We start from the raw sequence: 21,356 nt of genomic DNA on the forward strand, positions 1-21,356 counted from the left end.
GAGGAGGCAACAGAGTGTGAAACCTGAATTCAAGCAACAGAGAGGCTGAAAGAATAATTAAAACCAGAAATAACTTGGAGTTTCCAGAAATCATACTCAAAGTTTGCAATACAGCAATAATATCTGTATTTATGTAGACATGTGTGCATGGACGTGTGTGTAATGACAGTGGCATAGTTTCCAAAAAGAAAGATGGTTGCCAAATATTGTTCTTCAGCTATCATAATTTTCCAGAATGAACTGTTTTTAAATATTCTCTAAGGACTTCTGATCATAAATATTTCTAAAGAGCATGCACTTAACTCATGCCAATCAATATCATAAAGAAACCCTACAGCTAAATTAGCAAAGCAGAGAACTCGTACTTATTGACTAAACCCTGATGTTACTTGTACCTAAGACTCCAGGTCTGCAGCTTATATGGTAATAGTATTTCTGTTTTCAAAAGGAGTGCATCCTAATCTTATATTTTTATATAGAAGATTAAATACTCCATAGCATATTTGCCGATTGAGAAAACTCATTTACCTTGAGGAAAAAGGCATCCTCTTACAAATTTTCTTTAACTTTACAGGATACTGCATTTCTGAGTACCAGGATTTCTCCTGGACATCTCAAAGGACTACAAAGAAGACCTACTTTTTTTTCTCAAGGGACCCAAGTTACTGTATTTGGACTTTTAAGTCAGTCCTAGTATACGGATGTGGACTTCAGGTAGAATGAGCAATGCAAAGAACTTGTTTGGACTTGGTGTCTCCTTGTATTTTTGGGGACTGATGGACCTTACTACAACTGTGCTGTCAGGAAGTGCCAGGCCCCTCCCTGAAGGGCAAGAAGACAACCTGTCAGACAAGCTGCACCAGCGTATGAAGAGGAGCTGGGTGTGGAACCAGTTTTTTGTTCTGGAGGAATACACAGGAACTGACCCTCTCTACGTTGGGAAGGTAAGACCCATAGCGGGAAGATGTCTGTAAGGGCATCCATCCAGGATACAATCCTGTGTATCTGCAGATTGTGGTGAAACATGGGATGTTCCCTCAAGTGCCTTTACCTTCTTTCTGGCAGTGACTTCATCCGCATTAATTTCACTTCTGCTCCCAAGAGCTTTTGCCCCATGTCACCGTTGTTTGGGAAGAATTTCTATTTCAAGGGGCTGTCAATATATTTGCCTATTTCAAAGAGATCTGCTGCATCAATCATCATCTGCAATTTGAGGTAGTGTTAGAAAATCTGCAGCAATCTTTCCAGGGACTCCTACAATGTCAAGGCAAAGCAAGGTTATATTGACATCTAAGGATTAGGAAAGAAAGGAAGAGTTTGTGATCATGCTTCTGTCCATGATCAAGTCAGCTAGAATCTGTAATTCAAAATCAAATTAAATAGCCAGTTTCCCTTGAAAACTGACATTTCAGTTTTTGTTTTCTGCAAATCTTCAGGGTCAGAGTATCTTCCGGCTTACCATATCTTGACTGCAAGTTAGTTTTGTGTACTACAAGGAAGTTGCTCCAGATCTAGAAGGGTGGATGGACACCCCATTAAATCCAATTATGAAGGGTCCTACTTTTTGGATCCCTTATACCCCAAAAACCTACCCATCAGTACAGATATGTGTAAAATGTATTCCTGAGCTTATCCTATACCTATATTTGGCTATATTTTGCATTTACTATTCTGTGTCTCCTTGAAGAAGCTGTTGGAAATTGGACCAGTGACTACTGCTGTCACAACCTGTCTCACTATAACCATTCTCCTTTACTGTTTTTAAAGACCCTGAATCGCTGACCCTGTATTGACCCTGTTATTCAAAGTTTTATGGTCAGCATCAAGTTTGCTTCTATTCTACACCAAGGTGAAAAATCTGGACAAAAATGTGGAGAAAGCTAATGTGCTTAAGTGTTTGAACAATACAATCAAGATTTTACATGCCTAGAATATCAGATACAGCTATGACAAGTGGAAACTACACATAGGTATATATGAAAAATAACTTAGAAAGGATGTCAAAATAATTCCTTCACATTTCACTGGGGGTTTTTTAATATGATATAGGCTCAATTTTTCCTTCCAAGCGATCCATCTGCAGGGGAAAAAAAAAAATATTACATATCCAGAGACCCAGTTTGGACTCATATTTATCATTCATAGTATCCCCATAGAGCTAAACTGTGCTCTCAGTCACAGCAGTATAAATCAAAATGAATCCACGGCTTCAGAAGACCTCCTCCTGATTTATGCCTGCATGACTGACAGCAAGATGTGCCCTCCTTCCTCCCACAGCAATGGCATTACTAGTGATTGCCTCCAGATGAGACCTCATTAGTTTTCATTCATCTGTGCACCTAGCTTTTCAGCTCCTGGTATCTCTATTGATTAAAGAAATTAATATTTGTTTTCAGGCAACTCCCGCCTTCGGAACAAGGGCCAGGCTTATTATTTCACACTCTCAGTTACATCTAAAGTGACTTCAGGCTTCCACTTGTGAGCCGAATCTTAGGTCAAGCAAGCATGGGGAGAAAGCAGCTCATCTTTTAGACCTGGTGGTGCCATTAGGAGCACACGCACTTGGCACACAAATTCAGCAGCACTCCTGAGCTCGCTGCCGCTCAGCTTTGCCCAAGGGAAGGACACCAAGACGGCTCCTCATGGCCTGTGCCCGCCGCTCGGAGGCCCCGGCCGCCGTCCCGGAGCTTCTCCAGGGCTGCCTGGGCGCCGGCTGCGCTCGCACCGGCGTGCACGCGGCTAGTTAGCTCCCACGGTTAACAGGGCCAATTAGTCCCAGCACGGCTGGGCTGACTCGGCTGCACCCCTCGGAAGGTCTCCTCTCTCGGCAGTGCTCCGTGTAGTCCCGGCTCCGGGGAGCCCTGCTGCCAAAAGGGCCTCTGGGGCTCACACGTTCCATCCGTGCCCGACCCGGGTGCGGGGCCGCCGGCCGAGCGCTGGGGTGAGGGCGGCGAGGCCTGTGAGGCAAAGGCTTCCCCTCGCCTCACCCAGCCAGAGGCACAGCCGCTCCAAGGGGCAGCAGCCTCCCACAACTCATCGCCCGCCTGCATTTGTGCTGCCCGAGTCTTAGGGATCCTTAGGAAAGGGGGCAGCAGGGAATAGACTGTGGGGTGAATTAATTGTTCTGGCAGGCCAGAAATTTTTCAGCCCGAGTCACCCCAGGCTGACTCAAAAATAGCTCTGTAAAGGCTTGCACAGAGTGGGGTGGAGGTGCAACAGGGCTTTCATTCTGCTGCTGGCTGCTCACACCAGCCCTCCAGCCTGGGTCCCATACCAGGCCCGGCAGGGCCCCTTCTAAATGATACCACCCACAACATCCTGAAACATCTCATAGCCAGGCCTTGCTTTTATCCATCTGCTCTCTCCAAACCCCTGTCAGAAGGAGAAAGAATGCACAGCACAGAGCCAGTTGTACTCCTGGTTCTGGCTGGTTCTGTATGACTGGAGCAACCAAAAAAGCACCTTGAGTTGAACCGTAGGTCCAGGTTTGCCTAATGCGATTTCCGAAGCTGCTATGGTTCTGTGAAGTTTCCTGGACAGCTGTTAAGGCAAGGTGCAAAATATGTTCTGGACAGGAAAATAAAAGAAACTCCTGATGTGAAGTCAGTACAATTTTTGCTTTTCTCCAGTGCTATGATAGTGATTTAAAGTACTTCAGCTTCAGAGGGTTCCTGGTCCTGTCACAGATAAATACAAGGCTTCAGTTTTCCTAGAGGTGGCCATTATTGGCTAATAGGATGAACCAGGGAAACCAAAGCCCCTTCATTTGCTACAGCAGGTATTTTCCACATTCAATGTGCAGCCTACACTGTGTCAGTAATTGAACTGGGGACACACTTCACCATTTTGCCATGTTGGAGACTCCCTAACCCTGTTTCAAAGAAGCATTTGAATCACAGCAGCTGAATAAATGAATAAAATGTAACCTCTCCACAGACTATCAATTTACATCAACCACACTCACTCATGCATCCTTACAAAAATCCCCTGCAGGTGCTACCTCCGTGGAAGGAGAGAAGGGAGAAACACATCAAGGATGCAGTCACAGACTGGTTAGCAGAGCTGTGTGGGTTCTCCCCTGAGCTGCTGACTGCAGCCCTACTCTCTTCTACCTGCCCTTTGTCAGGAAATGTGTCATTCCAATGCAGATGTAACATCCTTAATTTTTTGTACTATTCTCATCAAAAGAAGCAATGCGGGTTGACACAGTTAAAAATTTCTCAGGACTTATCAGCTTTATTCCTCCAATAATCCATTCTTTAATACAGAGGAGAAAGTACAAATTTATTCCTCCTACTCTGTATCAACCACATGGCAGCACAATTTATTGTACCACCCATAAGAGAGAGCCAACTTAAAACTAGATCACATTCCCAACACAGTGACTTTTATACTCCAAACAGCATCCTGATATTAGGTTTGGTGTGAGCTTCAGCCCCTTCAGACACCAAATTCTTTCAGATTTATGCAGTCTGGCAGTGTTATGTCTTTTATACTCTTTTTTTGCTTTGTCTAGAAAGAGCAGGTTATACAAGAAGCTGCAAAAGTGCTGCTAGTATTTCTTACTGCCTAGCCTTGGTTGAGACCCAATGTTTCTAACAAATCACAGTTAGACAGAGATCCTCTTGTACTCCCAAATTCTTAATAGCATGCCGTGTTCATTCCTTGCTTGCTTCCTTCACAACTGCATTTATTCCAAATAGGGCTTTGGAGAGAAGGTGTAATTTAACCCATGAGTTTGATTCATTTTTTGCTTCTAAGTATTCTGAAAATTCCTGAACGCCTACTTCTATTTAAAAAAAAAAAATGCTTCTTTTTTTCTTTCTCTTTTCCTTCTTCTTTTTCTCCTTCTTCTTCTTCTTCATTTTCTTTTCCTGTTCCTTTTCCCTTTTTTTTAAATTTTTTCCTTGTTTTTAATTTCTTTTTCATTTTTCTCTTTCTTTTATTTTTAATTTTTGCCTTTTGACCTTGAATTTGACTTTGACTTCCTCTTTCTCCTTTATTTTTTTCTTTTCCTTATTTAATGAGGACTTGTTGGTGTTCCAAAACACATTTTCTTCCATCAGGCCTAGCTCTAATTCCCCAGTCAGGTCTAACATGTGTATCTGTCTCAGCTGCTGCATTCTTTCACTGGTGCACTAATGCACTAAAACAAATGCCCAAGATGTAGCTTAGTGGTTCTGAATCAATTTGAAAAGCTATAATAGTGTCCTCCTTCTGGAAGAATCCTGTTTACTAGCTCCTACAGTGATAATCTCTGAGTTATGGGTGTTTAGGATAAGTAATGACAACCACTGTCTTTTTTTAAATTAATCACAAGATGGTGTTTCCTGAAGATATGCCAGTTTGCAGTCCTGGTGCCTGCATGTGAATTAATACACATGACAACCATCTAAATTTGACTGTTTACCACTGCCAGATTTTTCTGGGCTTGTTCTTCCACTGTTCAGTTAATACCTCACCTGAGAGCAGCCAGCTTTTATCCAAAATACTGCTGTTTCTCAGATGCAGTGCCACTGCAGGGATGGAGGCAGAGGAGGAGGAAGTGGCCTGACACAGCCATTGTCACAACCTGCACCTTTAGCTCCTGCAGCCACACTGAAGTGCGGCTGCCCTTAACACTCGCTGCCTAGCAGTCACTTGGAGTCCATGGGCCACCTCCATACAGACCTGTCTGCAGGCTGGGATATGCCATGGAAAACCACAGGATCCCACTTCAGCTGAAAGCACTCTTTGCCCTAAAATCAGAAGTGGGTCCAAGTTTTGCATAGCTCATGTGACCTACCTGAGAGGCAAGTAAGGGGGACACCCTTCAAAGAATGAGCATCTCCTGACCAGACCCTTCACTGGGGGAAAAGGTCTTTCCGCTCCCCAGTCAACAGGATTGTGTGTCCTAAAACAGCTGAGGACCTGCTTCACTGGCCCTAGAAATTCTATGGCAAGATAAGTCATTCTGTCCACATTCCTATTAAACCTTTTCCTATGAAATAAGTTATTGTATATGTTTTTTATGTTTTTAAACAGCTCAGAGATGAGATTTCTTCTTTCTTGAGAGAATAGTCTGTAATCAATTGTACAAAGTGTGACTTCTACTTTTTGACAGAAATTATCCATTTCTGTTTGGATTCTTTCTCCAAATCCTGTGTTCATATATTCAGTTTATTATTCTAAGATTTTTCTCTCCAGTACAAATATTTACCTAAGTTTGGCCCCATTCTCCAAGATTGATCTTTTAGCTTATCAAAGCATTAAACACACCTACTTCTGACCATATTTCTGAGATGGTTTGTTCATGTATGCATTTTAAAATGTGCTTAATTGAATCCAGCCCACTTTCACTATTTTTATTTTAAGTATTATTTATCCTTTGTTCATCTCCCACAATGATAATAACACGGGAAAACAGTATTCACATCTGAACCATTTTGATTATTGCACCTCAAATCTATTGCTTTCCTGTCTTTCAGTTCTGAAGGATTGCTGCCACTGGGCATTGGTCTTTATTCCTCAAAAGCATGGAAGTATGAGCATACCATTGTGGATTTTCATAGCATGAGTGAAATTAAGCAATTTGATTGCTTTTGATAGTCATTCCAGTATTTCATGGGAACCAGGTGTTTAACAGAATGTTGTCCCCAGAATGATGTGTTTCCCTGTTTTAGATTATAATTAAGTAAACTGTGTTTACTCTTGCTCTGTTCTGTTGCATTCGCAGCTATCTGTGGCTGCTCAGAGCTAATTAGCAGTCATGCAATAAATCTGTTAGCTAATTTCCTAGGAAATCTGGGATGGTTCTCATTTCTATAGCCTGCCATGGGCATAAGCAACTGTTTCTTGCTGCTTTCCTTACCTACTGTTTGACAATATTCCTTCCTAAAAAATGTAGGGATCCAGACTAATTTTATTACTAAAATTTAATGGAAAAAAATTTTAAATATTTCTGAATCATACATAACAAAGTAACTCTCCCATTCTGCTTTCCCCTTGATCCCAAACAGATTTGCCTTATTTTCCCCAACATTATGCTACCCCTAGTAGTATTTGACTCCTTTTAAGCCATGTGAACAAGCATAGTCTGCAGCTTTGCTGACCTCACTTTATCCCAAATCTTCTCAATGGCCATTGCAACAAGGCAAAAGATGATTATTATGTTGAGTGAGATTCCAAAAAGGCACAGAGCCTGTTCCTGTTTGGGTGCCTCTGCCTTTTCTCTTGGCACAGCTGTGGGTGCAGAAACAAGAAGACAGGAGAGGGTTTTTAATTGCATCTATGCAATACAGACTTTACTATTTGCCTTTTTGAGCAGAGTGAGTTCATTAAAACCAGCTTGTGAGTCCCAACAGTGAGACCAGAATGCTCAAGATGATCACGTGCTTAAGTGTTTCTCAGCAGCTGCTTTCCCAGCTCATGGTCTAATTGAATCATGTTCCTTTCCACAGCTCCACTCTGACATGGACAGGGGAGATGGTTCGATCAAATACATCCTCTCAGGAGAGGGAGCTGGTATTGTGTTCACCATTGATGATACAACAGGGGACATTCATGCCATTCAGCGGCTGGACCGGGAAGAAAGGTCACAGTACACCCTCAGAGCGCAGGCTCTGGACAGGCGGACAGGCCGGCCGATGGAACCTGAGTCAGAGTTTATCATCAAAATCCAAGACATCAACGACAATGAACCCAAGTTCCTGGATGGACCTTACGTAGCCTCTGTTCCAGAAATGTCACCTGTGGGTAAGACAGATTTTGTGGAGTCTCTTTCCCTTTTAAGCAAATTTGAGATGGTCACCAAAACACAAATTCCCTGACTCCTTGACCTCAGCTTCTGCTCCTTGCACAGGAGTTGCAGGACAGAGGAGTTTATCCTGGGGTGCCTGCTTGCTGTAGAAAAGAGACTACAGGCTTTACACTAGCATCAGCTCCTCTGAAAGAAAACATGCCAAGGGAAGCCTGAGCTGAAAAAAGGCGTGATTCAAGCATGCCACGTTTAGACAATGTGTAGTAACGTAGTGCCCTTTCTCCTCTGACATCAGGTGGTAGAAATAATAATGTCCATTAGACAGCCATTACCATCCCAAAAATAACACAGCCTTAGCAACCTAATCAAGTTCATACTAAGAGCTCAACTACTGTCCAGGAGCCCTTGAAAACATGGAGACATGAAAACAATCATTAGCTCCTTCTAATTCATGTAAGCCTGCACTAAACAAAGTTCAGTGAATCCTGAGATTCTGGTACTATTTGCCCTCTGCTTTTACAGAATGGGATCATGTTGAAGACACTCCTGTTATTGCAATGCAGAAGAAAAACAGCAGCTTTTCTATCTTCATATCCTGACACAAGTCAGGAGAAATTATTTCCATATAAGAAATCAAATAATCACATAAAATATTGTTTTTCTGGACTTTTTTTCCTTTCTTTTTGAGTTGTTTTTATTTGCTTATTGCTTTTTGGCTCTGTGACATCACTGCAGAGATAATAATACCCTATAAATTTCATGTCCTGAAGTTACCGATAAGCTTCATCTTCTCATTCTTCAATGTTATGCTGACATAAAGCTAGAGAGAGGCATCAAATACAGAAGTTCCAGTCAGAAATAATGTTTCTTAATGGTAATGGCTAGCTTAAATTCAGTTTTCTCTTCAAGTGCTTATCTAGTAACATCAGATTTGTTTGTAACACAAAACATTACATATAAGGCTAGATATATTCAAAAAGGCATTGTCTGACATTTTAAGGAGTCAAAACCCAAATATATTTCAGTTGTGCCTCACCTTCTCCTTGTTCTTGATAAATTACATCACCTGCAAGCCATACTAGCTTCAGAGGAAGCAGACCTTGAAAACCAATTGAAAAAAGAAATATATTTGCCTCTGTGTGGGTTGCAAAGGCACTTCAGTGCATAAGCAGTGTATAATCTCTAGGCTATGCAATGTAAACTGCAGTCCCACAGAGAGATTATCTCAGAGATACATCCCTTCATGCTCACTGCTTTTGTACGATTTCCATCCCTCAGTCAACTTACAGCATCTGTGGGCCTGCTACAACAGTTCATGATTTATGTCAGCAGAGCTATGGAACTTTTTTGAGCTGCATCCTAATAACATTTAAAATCAAGACAAGGGGAAAAGAAGCAAGCAGTATATAATTACCATCTCTCTGTCAACCATAACAAAATACTGTTAGTTCAGCAATTCTGTAACTGTGGTCCATAGAGTATTTGCTCTTTTATATCTTCTTATAGTAGCATGGTGATATAATACCTATTAATTCCTTTAGTGCTAATGAGCTACACGTATGAACAATAAGCACAAGCAGCACGAGCATCAAATGAAAAAGTTCAGTGTGGGAAAGCTCTTGTTAGGCATTTCAATTTACTTTGAACTGTGTACTTTTCCTGCCAGCTCTTTATCCCACAAGGTCTTACCTTGATGGTTTCTTTGTCAGGCACCTCTGTTATCCAGGTGACAGCAACAGATGCTGATGACCCAACCTATGGGAACAGCGCGAGAGTCGTATACAGTATTCTCCAAGGACAACCATATTTCTCTGTGGACTCTCGGACAGGTATGTTATTTCATCAGGGAATGAGTCAGCGTGAAAACCAAAAGAAAAAGTTGCAAGCAGAAAGAAAGGGCAGTGCATCATAGTTGTGGTCAGAGAAATGTCTTTTTGTGGCTTGGAGCCAAGACAGAGCAGCACTGTGCGAGGGGTAAAGTAATGCTGTGGCAGTGAGCTCCAGAAGAAGAACGTGCTTTTTCCAGTGATATACACCTCTGCATGACCATATTCTGCAACTCAGGATCTGGATGGGTTTGGTGCTGTAAATACTCTTCCTGGCTTCTATCACTGAAAAATGTCTTTAAAAGATCTAGTTGATAACAAGGCTTAGGGGCAAAAAACATATCTATCAACCAGCCAGGACTGGAAAGTGCAAACTAAAGGATGCAGTTATCTGGAGTAGTTCTACCTAAGGGTGCTCTTGTTAATAACCTTACACTTATCCATGGGACACCCTCTCTGTTTCGCTTGCTTTCTCTCTCTCTTTTCTCTATACACCCAAGGTTTATATTCAGAAGTGGAATCTGACAGATTTTGACAGTTTCTAAAGGGCTTCTATAGTGCTAAGGTCAGAAACTCATGAGACAATAGTCACTGCAGAGCCCTAGGGGACAACATAGGAAAAACACTGAATAAACTTCTTCCAAAATAAGCAGTTTATGGAGTAGGTGTTCTAGCCAAAGACAAACTTGGATGTGGCATGTTATTTCTCAGCTTTGTTTATATTTACAATACAAATAAACTACTAATTCTCCTTTTGTAACCAACCACAGACAAATAAGGGTGTAACCATAGATTTGCTTTAATTTGATTTAATCAAATTATTTCTGAGAAAGTAAAGGATCAATATTCAGGGTCAGATCCAGTACAGATTTAACCACAAGAATGCAGCTTATACAGAAGATAGGCCCTTAAGTCCAAAATCATGTACTTTATGGGTATTTAACCCAGAAAAGGGCTTTTTCTCCTCTGATTAGCTTCCCAGTCACTTGCACCTGCATCTCTGGACAGGCTCAGAGGTGCCTCAGCCTTTAGCTGCCTCAGCCAGCAATTGGACTCCCATTTAGGGTAAGCACTGTTGTGAGCCAGAGGCCATTTCCCTCTCACAAGCACAGCACTGTAATCAGCTTTCCCTCTGCAAACTCACCTGTGGGATTTGGTAGCTCACAAAATACAATTGCAGCTCTAACATTCTTCTAGAATGTTATGCTAGAGCATAAGTGACCAACAGCTCCTTTGTATTGATAGATAGTGGCTAAAACACCCAATAGTGAACAAAATTTCCTCCTCTAGTAGCATTTGGAGTACTTACCATTTACCTTCCAAAACACTCTCTTGGTTCCAGAGGTGTGCTCCTATTCCTATTCTGTCACTGTCCTCACAGGTGCTGAACAAGTGTCTATGTGAAAACACAACTTCAAAGGAAAGTTGAAAGCCCCCTCCTCCCTTTTTCCAAAATACTTTTACATCCTGACCACAATCATATTCCCCTAGAAGATGAAAGAAGTCTCCCACTTCCTAAGAAACCATCTGGCTGTTATAGAAAAGAAAGGACATGACCTCTGCTCTTTACTGTTTTCTTAAAAGCAGAAACCTCATTCAGTTTAGTGAAAGAAATGGTTCCAGTACATTTCTTTGGAAGACCTGAAGGTCTTAACCTTTCCCATAGCCTTTCCCATAGCCCTAAGGACGGGTTTTATGTTCAACCACCATCCTTAGCATTTCTCTTCTGACTGACTGTGTGCTGCAGCATCGGATGCTCCCTGCTCTGCATTGCTGCACCTCTGGGTACCTGATCAGGCTCTGAGTCTCAGTGTCCTGGACTAGCCCTCCCCTAGGAACCGGAGGCCCCAAGGATAGGCATGGCAGAGCCTGGGGTTTAGGCACTGATGTCTTTTTTTAGGTCAAGCCAAGAGTGGAAATTCCCTACAAAGTGTTTATATACGGAGAAAATACTTCCCAAAATGCCAAGTATTTTCTTATCTTATTTATATATCCATGGGAGCTGAGGAACTACAGCACATTAAAGGAGGCACTCAGCTTTGTAGGATGGGACTCAAAGACTCCACGCAGGAAGATTAAAATAGCGCACTGCAAGTTGTTCCATACGGGTCGCTATTTCTTCCCTTCACACACAGTGATAATTGCCAACGCAGTATCTCTTTTACTGCTTTTTATTAAACGCATACATTGTCTTTCTGCTAAAAATGAAGACTAAATGCAGATCAATCAAGTTAATAGTGTCCTGATGTGCAAGTGCTGCGTGTTGAGCCGTGCGACTGGGATGGTGCCTGAGACTGACACACTTGCCCCCACCCCGAAGGGCATCCCAAACGTGTGGCTAGCAAGGGATTATCTCCGGGCTACACTGCCGGCTGCTCGATGGGGTACCCTGGAGGCGCTGGAGGCGTGAGAGCTGGGTGGGGCTGGGAGGGCTGGAGGACGGACAGCCGGGAGAAGCGGAGCCGTGCGGGGACAGCGGGAGCGCTTGGCAGCCCCGCGGCACCGGCGGCGCTGCCCGGGCCGGCGCTCGCAGCCTCCGTAAGAGAAGTGTTGCTGCCACCTCATGTCCTCTCGCAGTAGTGTTACCCCGAAGGGAAGGGACAAGGGATGCCCTGCGGTCTGGGGGAGCAGGGTGGCTCCTCCGGAGCGGGCGCGGCGGCGTCTCCTGACATTCTGCACTCGCAGCCCCGGCCTGGGTCCCGAAGGACACGAGCGAAGCCCGCGGGCTCATTCCAGGTGGTCTCTAGGACTGCGTGCTCAGGAAAACTTGTCTTGATGGATCTTTCAGCAAAGAACATCACTTCCAGCTTTTGTGCAGAGATAGTCGTCCTGAGCAAGGCCTTAATTCGACTTAGCACACTGTTCCCAAAAAGCTTTTCCTTGAAAGGCAACATTTTAATTTTGAACAGGCAGCCTGTCCCAGAGCTGATGCATTTTAATTGACTTCTCTAAAATTCACACCTTCTGTTAACCTAGATTCCACTTGGGTGAGTTTTACTCCGCCGGGAAAGGGGGACTCAGTGCAGAGCCTGGTCTCATTCTTGACACAGGGAATAGGATGCAGGAGCAGGAGCCCTCCATTCTCTTTGTGTGTTCTCTAACTGCCGTTTTCTTTTGTTCCCCAAACGCCTTTCCGCCCTCCACCTCAGGCTTAATTAGAACAGCTCTAATGAACATGGACCGAGAAGCAAAAGAATATTATGAAGTGATTATCCAGGCCAAGGATATGGGTGGACAGCTGGGAGGATTAGCTGGAACAACCACAGTCAACATCACTCTCTCTGATGTCAATGACAATCCACCCAGATTTCCACAGAGTGAGTACCCATGGTGCCGTGACACAAAAAGGGGTGGCTGAGTTTTATGTCTGCTGTTTGCTCTCATGACAGCCATTTTCAAACTCAGGATAGTGATGACTAGAGATGGGCAGAATTTCAGATTTGGCATGGAACTCTACTTCAGAAAAATGTCAAAAGGAATTAATTCATCAACACTTTGCCTTTCAGAAAAAGTTTCTGACCTCTAAAATTATCAAAAACAACACTTTTTTTTTTAATGGATGGGAAATTAATTTACAGAAAAAGGTAGGAAGGAGAACTTTTGTGTTTAGACTGCTCATGGCCATTGCCTTTGGCTACTAATAGCTGCTCTGATTGTCTTTTCATCCTATCTCCAGAGGATGTCTCTCAAATCAGGGACATGTGGTGGTGCTGGAAGTTGAAAGATAATTCATTCAACACTCCAGGCAAGCCACAGTAGGAGAGCATCTGGGAGCTGTGCTGCCAGTGTGGAGTAGGTTGTCATACAGGCTGTTCTACAGGAAAGGTTCATCTAAACCTTGGCAAAATGCAGTTAAACCTAAGATATATAATAGCCATAATTAATGGATGCAAAAATAGCAACTGCACTCTTATCAGAAACATTGCTTTGTATTTACAAAAGTGAACTTCAAAACAAGATTTGCAATATTTTGCTCTTTGTAAGATTTCTATTTATCACATTTATTTACATAATTCTGTATTGCCATTAAAAATTCAAAAGAAGCTTTTCAGTTTTGATTGGACTAAATCTTTCAAGGGATGTAATTTGGGATTTTTAAAGAAAACTGATTCTTTTAGTAGTGTAAATCAATCTCAAGCCATTTTGGTTTTGACATTTTCCTCATTTAGCTGAGTAATGCAAACTCCCGCAGTTCTTTTTGTTGGTATTCTTCTTCTCCATCTGTTTCTGCATGTTGCACTGCTAAATCAAAGTGTTCCACTAAGATCAGCAACAAATCTCAACTTCCACTTTTGTTCTTCTGTTAGAGCAACTTCTTGAGCACACCATTGCCAACTGTGTCTTGAAAGTGGCATGAATTGTAACTGATATCAAACTCTTGATTAAGAAAAATTACAATTCATCAAACCTCATCCTTGGTGTTATTCTGTCTTGTAAAGCTTAACAGTTGGTGCAGTCAATAGAGGGAATGCAGCAAGGAAGGTTTGAAAACAAAGCCTGATGCCAGAGAAGTATTTTAGATGCAACATTTATATTTTCAAAATACTCTTTTAAAATAGCAGGTTTCTCTTTTCCCAGTCTTGCTGCTAAGAAAATTAGCAGTGCAACAGATGTGCTCAAGACAGTATTTTTAGGGAGAGGCAATACATTTTAATAGAGTAGCTGGTAAATTTGAAAAAAGCAGGCAAGCTCCTGAGCTTTCTTCAGGGCTGAAAAGAAGTTTGTAGGGACTTGAGAAAGGATTTGTGGTGCTCAAAATATATGTTTATTCCTGCTGTACAAACTGATCTAATAAAAAGATGCCTGTCCTATTAAATCTGTTCCATATCTTGCTTTATTTCATGGCTGCAACAGCACTGGTGTTAATTGCCCTATTTTTCTAGTTGAAGTTCCTATCTTCAGGTGTATTGCTGTTTTTAAAAAAACCCATTCAATAAACCTGTTGCTGTAACAAACACCGAAATAAAACTGCTCCAGGAAATTTAGCTGGGCTGTGGCTTTTTTTACAGGAAATCACACTGGTGTCACAGCTTTGGGACATGTACTACAGACACTGCAGGCCATGAAATGCTGTGGCCTCCCTGATCCATTCTTTACATTGCTTTGCAGTTGTTTTTGTTCCTCTTCATAGCCTGTTTTTTCTCTTCTCTCCCTCTGTGCTGCTTGTGCCAGAGCATTATCAGATGAGTGTGCTGGAGTCTGCTCCCATCAGCTCCACCGTGGGCCGTGTGGTTGCTAAAGACCTGGACGAAGGCATTAATGCAGAGATGAAATATAGCCTTGTGGATGGAGATGGACTGGATGTCTTTGATATTAACACTGATCCTAATTACCAAGTTGGCATCATCACTGTGAGAAAGGTAAAAAAGTTTCCTTTTTATAGCAATTTATATGGCTAACAGTCCTGGTTACATTTTATATGTGGAATATTCCCTTATGCCTGCAGTAATTTGGTTCCCATTACGTGACAATAGCCCCTTTCTGGCTGTAAAACACAATTTCTTTAACATTTATTGCTAAAATATGAAAGCAGACTGCATTCCTAGGAACAACTTTTATAAAGTGGGAACAGCATTAGCATAAACATGTCTTTTCCCACCAAAGGAATGCTCTGATTCCCTATTTATCTATTTAAATATTCTCTGTAGCTTAATTATCCTACAATGCAAGAAATTAGATCAATATTTGCATTTGAACTGTACATATTTTTCACTCTGGTGTTCCACAAACAATAATAAAGCATGCCTTGGAATTATTTATAAACCAATAAAACCCAGGCAGTGTTTTTTTTTTTAATTGCTGCTTGAAGATCCATAAATGCTAATTAGGCTAGAGGAAGCTGTCTCTAAAATGGCAGCTGTGAAACTGCTGGTACTCTCTACCACAGGCTATGCAGGAAGGCATCGAGTATTTTTCTTAGGCTCCCTGCTATAGGATATTTATTCTACAATCTTACATAAATGTTAGAAGTTCAACTCTGTTTCTAGGTTATGAAATTGTAACCATATTTCTGGCTAAGCATATCTAGTGCACTAATAAGGAAGTATAGTTTCCATTTAAATGGCCTGGGATTAAATTGTGCACTAAAATGGAACAATACAGGGGACAGCTTTGACCTTGCAAGCCTCTATGCCCTACAGCAAAGCATTTAAGCATGTGTTTATGGTCACCTTTCCCCAGCTCTATTTTTTGTGCATATTAGTCCCTAAAGTTAAGCATATCTTCTGGAATGAAATAGATGTTGAATTCAAACTCTAATGTAATTTTCCACTCATTTATCAATGAAAGAAAATGTTTTTTTTGGAGTACATTTGTCAATAAGCTTGACCTTTGTTATTATGAATACAGCTTTGCTACATGTTCATGTATGTATAGAAGAGTTACAAAATGTGTGGTATCGATCATATCAGATAGGTACTGGCATCAGGTACATATTGCTCAATCCACCTACTGTACATAAATATTTGTGATATTTTATGTATGTCTAGCTTTATGTAATGCTGCAATTATCAACAGCCAAACACTGGGAAAGTTGTCCTCTGAACAATTTTCCATCCACTCAAGATGGAAAGTTCCACTCAAGATTCAAGATCCACTTGAATCCACTCAAGAAAGCAAAAAATAAATTCAACTGGTGTTGATATAAAAAGATATCAAAACAGGGAGAGAGGGGAGAGGGGAGAGAGAATTTCTAAACCAAGAATGAAATCTTATTTAAAAGTAAGCAAAACTTCCCCTTTAACATTTTTTGACAGATTTCCCAAGCAAAATAATTAACGCTTCTAACATGGACATCAGAAAGCCAGAACTGACAGTTACTGACAAGGCTGTTGCTTATAGTGTTGTGGCTACTTATCACAGCCTACTAGTTCCACAAAATTTTGAGCACCTCCTGAAGATTTACACTTCCTTCCAAGCTCCCTGCCTGGGAGACTGATGCTCACCCTACCTTCCTCTTTGTCCTCCTTCCCTTTTGCACTGCCCATGGAAGGCAGGGTTGTGGGTTACCCAGCCAGCCCAGCACACAAGAGAGCCCTGTCCTGTCCTACCTTCCTCCCCTGACATTGCCTGATCAATCATTTTCTCATAGTGGGTCTTGCTAAATTCCACGTGCATGGTCCCATCTCTCAGTGCCTGTGTCAGCACTTGGAAGGAGCACAAGGACTAGGAACATTTTCCATGGGCTGCCTCTCCCCTTGGCTGTGTTTTGCAGCATGCTAAGTTCACAGGAGATGACAACTTGCCTGTCCTCCCCATGGGAGGAGGTTTGAATGCACCCACAGGAGACAAATCTGATGAGGGGGACAGTAGTGTTGAGATATTAGTACAGGAGAAAAACAAGAGGGAAGTCATCTTTGACAATGTAGTCAAAGAGGAGCATCAAAAATGTGATGGTCTTGTCTGATTTTTCTTGTTTTTCCAACTTGATCTTATGTGTTCTAATAACATAATTGGGTTTTATAGCTGTTAGGTGTGTCCCTGATTTAACTGCTTTTTTTAAAACTTAGCTTTTTAGTGTTTTTATGCAGTGTTTCTCATGCAGTTTTCTTCATGTGGGAAACAATTTAATATAATGGCCTCTTTCTTAGTATATGCTTAAGCACCTTTGCATTGCACATTTCTTGCCAGATGGACAATAATTGCTGCTTGGTCCTGTGGATATCTTACTGCTATTTTTACAGCACATAAATATGCAACTAGTAGACAGTAATGACTGCAGCCAGGGATATTACATTTCTAGACCTCACCAACCCCTTGCTGACAAGTGCTATGCCTGCAGTAGTCACTGATGTACCAGGTGGAACTAAAGGCAGCAGGAGCAAGTTTTAGATCACCTGTTTGTAGCTGCTGCCACAGACTATACAATGATTTTCAGTTTTACAATTTCAAGAATGCCAGTCTTTAGTCAGGCATTCCTATGCAAGATATCAGTGCTGGTAATTTACTGTGAAAGCATGAGCTGTGATATGTCACTACAAGGTTTCCACTTCTGAAGAAGGAGGCTGTTGCAGCAGCAGACAAGTACTGAAGACTTGACTGAATTCAGAAGTTGTTTTGAGGTCCATAGTACATACTGCTGCCATGCCTGAGCATGGAAATTTTCTGCTGATGCTGTTTAAACTAATGTACACCTCATGGCTGCAGAACTGGCCAGCTTTGAGCATGGCAGGAAAGAAATGGATTATGACTGGCAAAGGAGAACTTTACTGCCACAGTACTGACCTTTGCACCTTTGACTTCCAATTGCTTTGGTGTCTTCCTTCTCTTTTATTTTCCTGCCCATCTCCGTGTGTCAGTCTAGTGGTTGGTCTTCAAAAAGAAAGAGCTGAATAAAAGAAGCAAAGAGGTTGGATGGGAACAGCAGACATCTTACTGCAGTCTAAATGAACTGCTGCTGTGTGTGGTAATTCCAGGGTCAAATCCGTATGTCCAAATAAAGCCACTCTTTTTGAAAGCTATTCATATAGCAAAGAGGGGTATGCCCCACTGAGTGACCCTGAGATTAGCCATTTCTTTCCTGGTAAAAAGTTTGTCTCACTCAGAATCTGTGCAAGCTAAGGGAACTCAGCTGTGCTGGTTTTCAGCATCAGGCCTCTCCAGATTATTCAAGTCAAGGGTTGTGACCATTTAACCACAGCACAATTGCTTGCAACTTCTGACTACAGCTTGACTGTATCCTCTATGAGTTGCTTCATCTGGTGACATTTTGTTTATATTTTGGACTGATCCTTCCATACTGTTCTTCTGATTTGTCAAATCCTTACAGTTATCTCTTACCAAGACTGGCAAGCAGCACATTAAATATGGAATTTTTCACTCATTTCTAAGAAGATTTTGGAGACACCTCATTTTCTTCAGGGATCTGTGAAAAGAAGATGGGAGATGAAAAATTTACTTATTGAGAGGTTCAGTGTCAGTATTAGTTACTTCTATATCCATGTATACCAAATAAGCAGTTTTATCTAGATAGGAAATCAAATTTATGTAACTACTAACAGAGGAAGCTGGCACTCTTTATCCATTGTCTCAGAAAGGAAAGAAAAGAGAGAAGGGAAAAGGGAATAGGGAAAAGGACACTATTCTCACTCCCTGCTTCAAATAATACTTGAGTATTTAATATTTCACATTTCATATGAAGTCGAAGAGTTCCCACAGGAAGATATCAGGGATTATTTATAATTAAACTGCTTTGAAATTAAACTTCTGTAGGCAAGGAGCAGATTCAAATTCCAGCAGTCATCACACCTGGATGGTGAACCCATATTTAGGACACTTACTGAAAGGAGGAGATGAAAAAACCTCACTTCTAGGACAGATGGATTACAAAGAAAAACTGGAATAAGAACTTGCAGGGGCAAGAGAGGCAGACCATGTTCCCTGCTCCTTAGCTGTAGCCCTTTATTTAGGCACACAGGGCTCTTGGAGATAAGATTCCAGTCCTCAGGGGAAAAAAGAGGTTGCTAATTGGGACCTCTACCTCCTGTGTGAGCATCCTTGTTCCTGCCACTGTGTCCATTTTTGAGGAACCAACTATCTTGCCTTATTTTAAGCTGCTCCCATTGCTGTCTCCTTCTTCATGTATTTTCTGCAAAGTGGCATAAAACAGGTTGTGTGAATTACAATGCAATGTTGTGATGGCTGCTTATATTTTCATTTGAGCAAGAAGAATGAAAGAATATGTATTTTGAAGTGATCTGCAAGTATTTCTCCTGGCCTTTTCAGCTCAACTATCAAATAAAAGAAAGGAAAAGTATACAATGCCATTTCTAATACTACTATCTTTCAATGCTTTTTCTGCATCTGCAAATATTTCTCTTTGTTGCACTTGAAATTAAAAGTAATAATGATATGGCTCAGTGTGTCTGATGGTAGATATATTTTTTCCCCTCAGCCTTTAAGTTTTGAGAGCAAGAAAAGTTACACCTTGAAAGTAGAGGGTGCCAACCCTCACCTGGAAATGCGGTTCCTGAACTTGGGTCCCTTCCGTGACACCACCACTGTCCACATCAGTGTGGAGGATGTGGATGAGCCTCCGGTGTTTGAGCCCAGCATCTACTTTGTGGAAGTGCCTGAGGATGTGGAGATTGGGACCACTATACAGATAATTTCTGCCAAGGACCCAGACGTGACCAACAACTCCATCAGGTCTGTCCTCTCATTGTGTATTGACCCACAAGCACTCCTTAGTAGGTCTGCTTGGTGGGGCAGTGATGGGTGAGAGTCACTCTCCATCTTTCCAGCCAGCAGTAATCATCAGTGGGTTTAGCAAACCAGACCTCACACACTGAGGGCTCTGTCAAAGCAATGCAGGAGCTCCCCCAGTTCTGTGCTGTGGAGGACATCTGCATCAAGCCTTGCAATGAGCCAGTCAGGCATGTCCTGATAGTGTACATTAAAAACAAACCCCAAAATCTTGCCTTTGCTGGCACAAAACCTGACAGCATCACTGAGAACCTGCTGCCATCCCTGTGGCAAGGTGATCAACTTGCTCGTCCTTTCTCCCCCTTCTCTTTCAAAGCTTGCCCTTGTCAACAAGGTCTAACACACAACTACTTCTGGAGTAGATTGAATGCATGCTAATAAATATTCAAGAACTGCTAAATTATCTAGTGTCAGGTCAAAGATGCAGAGCTAGATATTCCCATAAGGCAGTAAGAAAGGCTAAGGTATATTTACAGCCATGGGAGCTTCATAGCTGCAGCTCTGCAAAGAGCCAAAGAAGCAAATTTGTGTGATCATAGCACTCTTTTCCACAGTGGCTGCCAGCCGCTGCCAGCCCCATTTATCAGAGAAGGCTGTTCTTCTCTGAGGCCAGCCCACGCAGATTTTCACTACCTGCAGAAGCCACCAGTGAATGCACATTTATTATCCCAGCAGGTTGGCTGCTCCTCTCATCTGAGAGTTTTGGGTGTTGACCTGCTGTTCAATTACCTGTGCATTAGTCCAGCTTCTGAGATGCCTCTGTTTAGGAAGAGTCCTGGGAAATACAGGAGGGAGTTGAAACATTGAATATTAGGACTTTTTTAAGAAAGTAAAATCTAAATGAGCAATTCTGTGGGCTTCAGCTAGGAGAGATCTGAGCAGACACAAAGCCTGTTCTTCTTAATGGTATTGCACTCCCCGTTGCTGGTCTAATTATTTTTTTCATCTATGCTACTTTAATATACCTATCTTTTCTGCCTACATTATAAGGTTATCATACTTCTCATGACATTGCTTCAAATTCCTCAGTAAAACTATTATACTGTCTGCATCACAATTTCATTACCCTAAACTTTTTTCCACTCACATCCTATTTTGCTGATTACTGTCTGACATTATCCAAACCCTGCAATGCAAACAGCTCTCTGCTAATCTGCTTAAAATAGTATAAGAATAATTCTGAGGACTATCATAGGGTAGAATTGATCATTGTTATTTTTAATGAGATTTTTCTTAGTCTTTTTCAGAGCTTTGCAATGGCTGCCCTTGATGAACAGCCCTCTATAAAGCACAGAATCCATCAACAAAGATACATTAAAATAATAAAAAAATTAAATATGCACAGACCCTTTTGTAACTCTGTTCCTCAATAACTTCCTTCTTCTTTTCTCCCCACTTTCCTCCTTTTCCACTGCCCTTTCTTCCCTCATTCCTTCCCTCCTTTCCCCCATGCTAAGGTGAAGAAACAGATGAGAAAAAGTAAGAATAAATACCATTTGTAAGGCTATTTAAATGCAGATACTAAGAATTAGTTCTTGCCTCTTCTGCGGTCTCCTCCATTCATTCCAACACAGTGCAGTATCAGTCTG

At 41.8% G+C, this 21,356-nt stretch overlaps 1 protein-coding gene and 1 long non-coding RNA gene across 7 annotated transcripts in view; one reads left to right on the top strand and one right to left on the bottom strand.

Annotated features, from left to right (window-relative positions):
• The window catches only part of CDH20 (cadherin 20), a 118,792-nt gene that overhangs the window by 80,604 nt on the left and 16,832 nt on the right, over positions 1–21,356 (top strand). Inside the window, exons 2-7 of one of the 6 annotated variants that reach the window (XM_086899070.1) lie at positions 575–944; positions 7,440–7,734; positions 9,448–9,567; positions 12,714–12,881; positions 14,737–14,924; positions 19,457–19,710. In XM_086899070.1, coding sequence (XP_086755196.1) covers positions 702–944; positions 7,440–7,734; positions 9,448–9,567; positions 12,714–12,881; positions 14,737–14,924; positions 19,457–19,710 — 1,268 coding nt within the window. In that variant the 5' untranslated portion in view covers positions 575–701. Of the gene's footprint in view, positions 1–574; positions 945–2,245; positions 3,779–6,744; positions 6,883–7,439; positions 7,735–9,447; positions 9,568–12,713; positions 12,882–14,736; positions 14,925–19,456; positions 19,711–21,356 lie in introns of those variants that run through there. The other 5 variants (XM_086899077.1, XM_023919819.2, XM_086899080.1 and 2 more) reach the window with 5 other exon arrangements.
• LOC147655664 (uncharacterized) lies at positions 17,788–19,150 on the bottom strand. The gene is made up of 3 exons (XR_015289697.1): positions 19,043–19,150; positions 18,343–18,427; positions 17,788–17,890 (listed from the first exon to the last, which is right to left on the bottom strand). It is a non-coding gene; the product is annotated as an uncharacterized LOC147655664 (long non-coding RNA).

This window comes from Cyanistes caeruleus, chromosome 1 (assembly GCF_971803275.1).
Source record: "Cyanistes caeruleus chromosome 1, bCyaCae1.hap1.1, whole genome shotgun sequence".
Lineage (NCBI taxonomy): Eukaryota > Metazoa > Chordata > Aves > Passeriformes > Paridae > Cyanistes > Cyanistes caeruleus.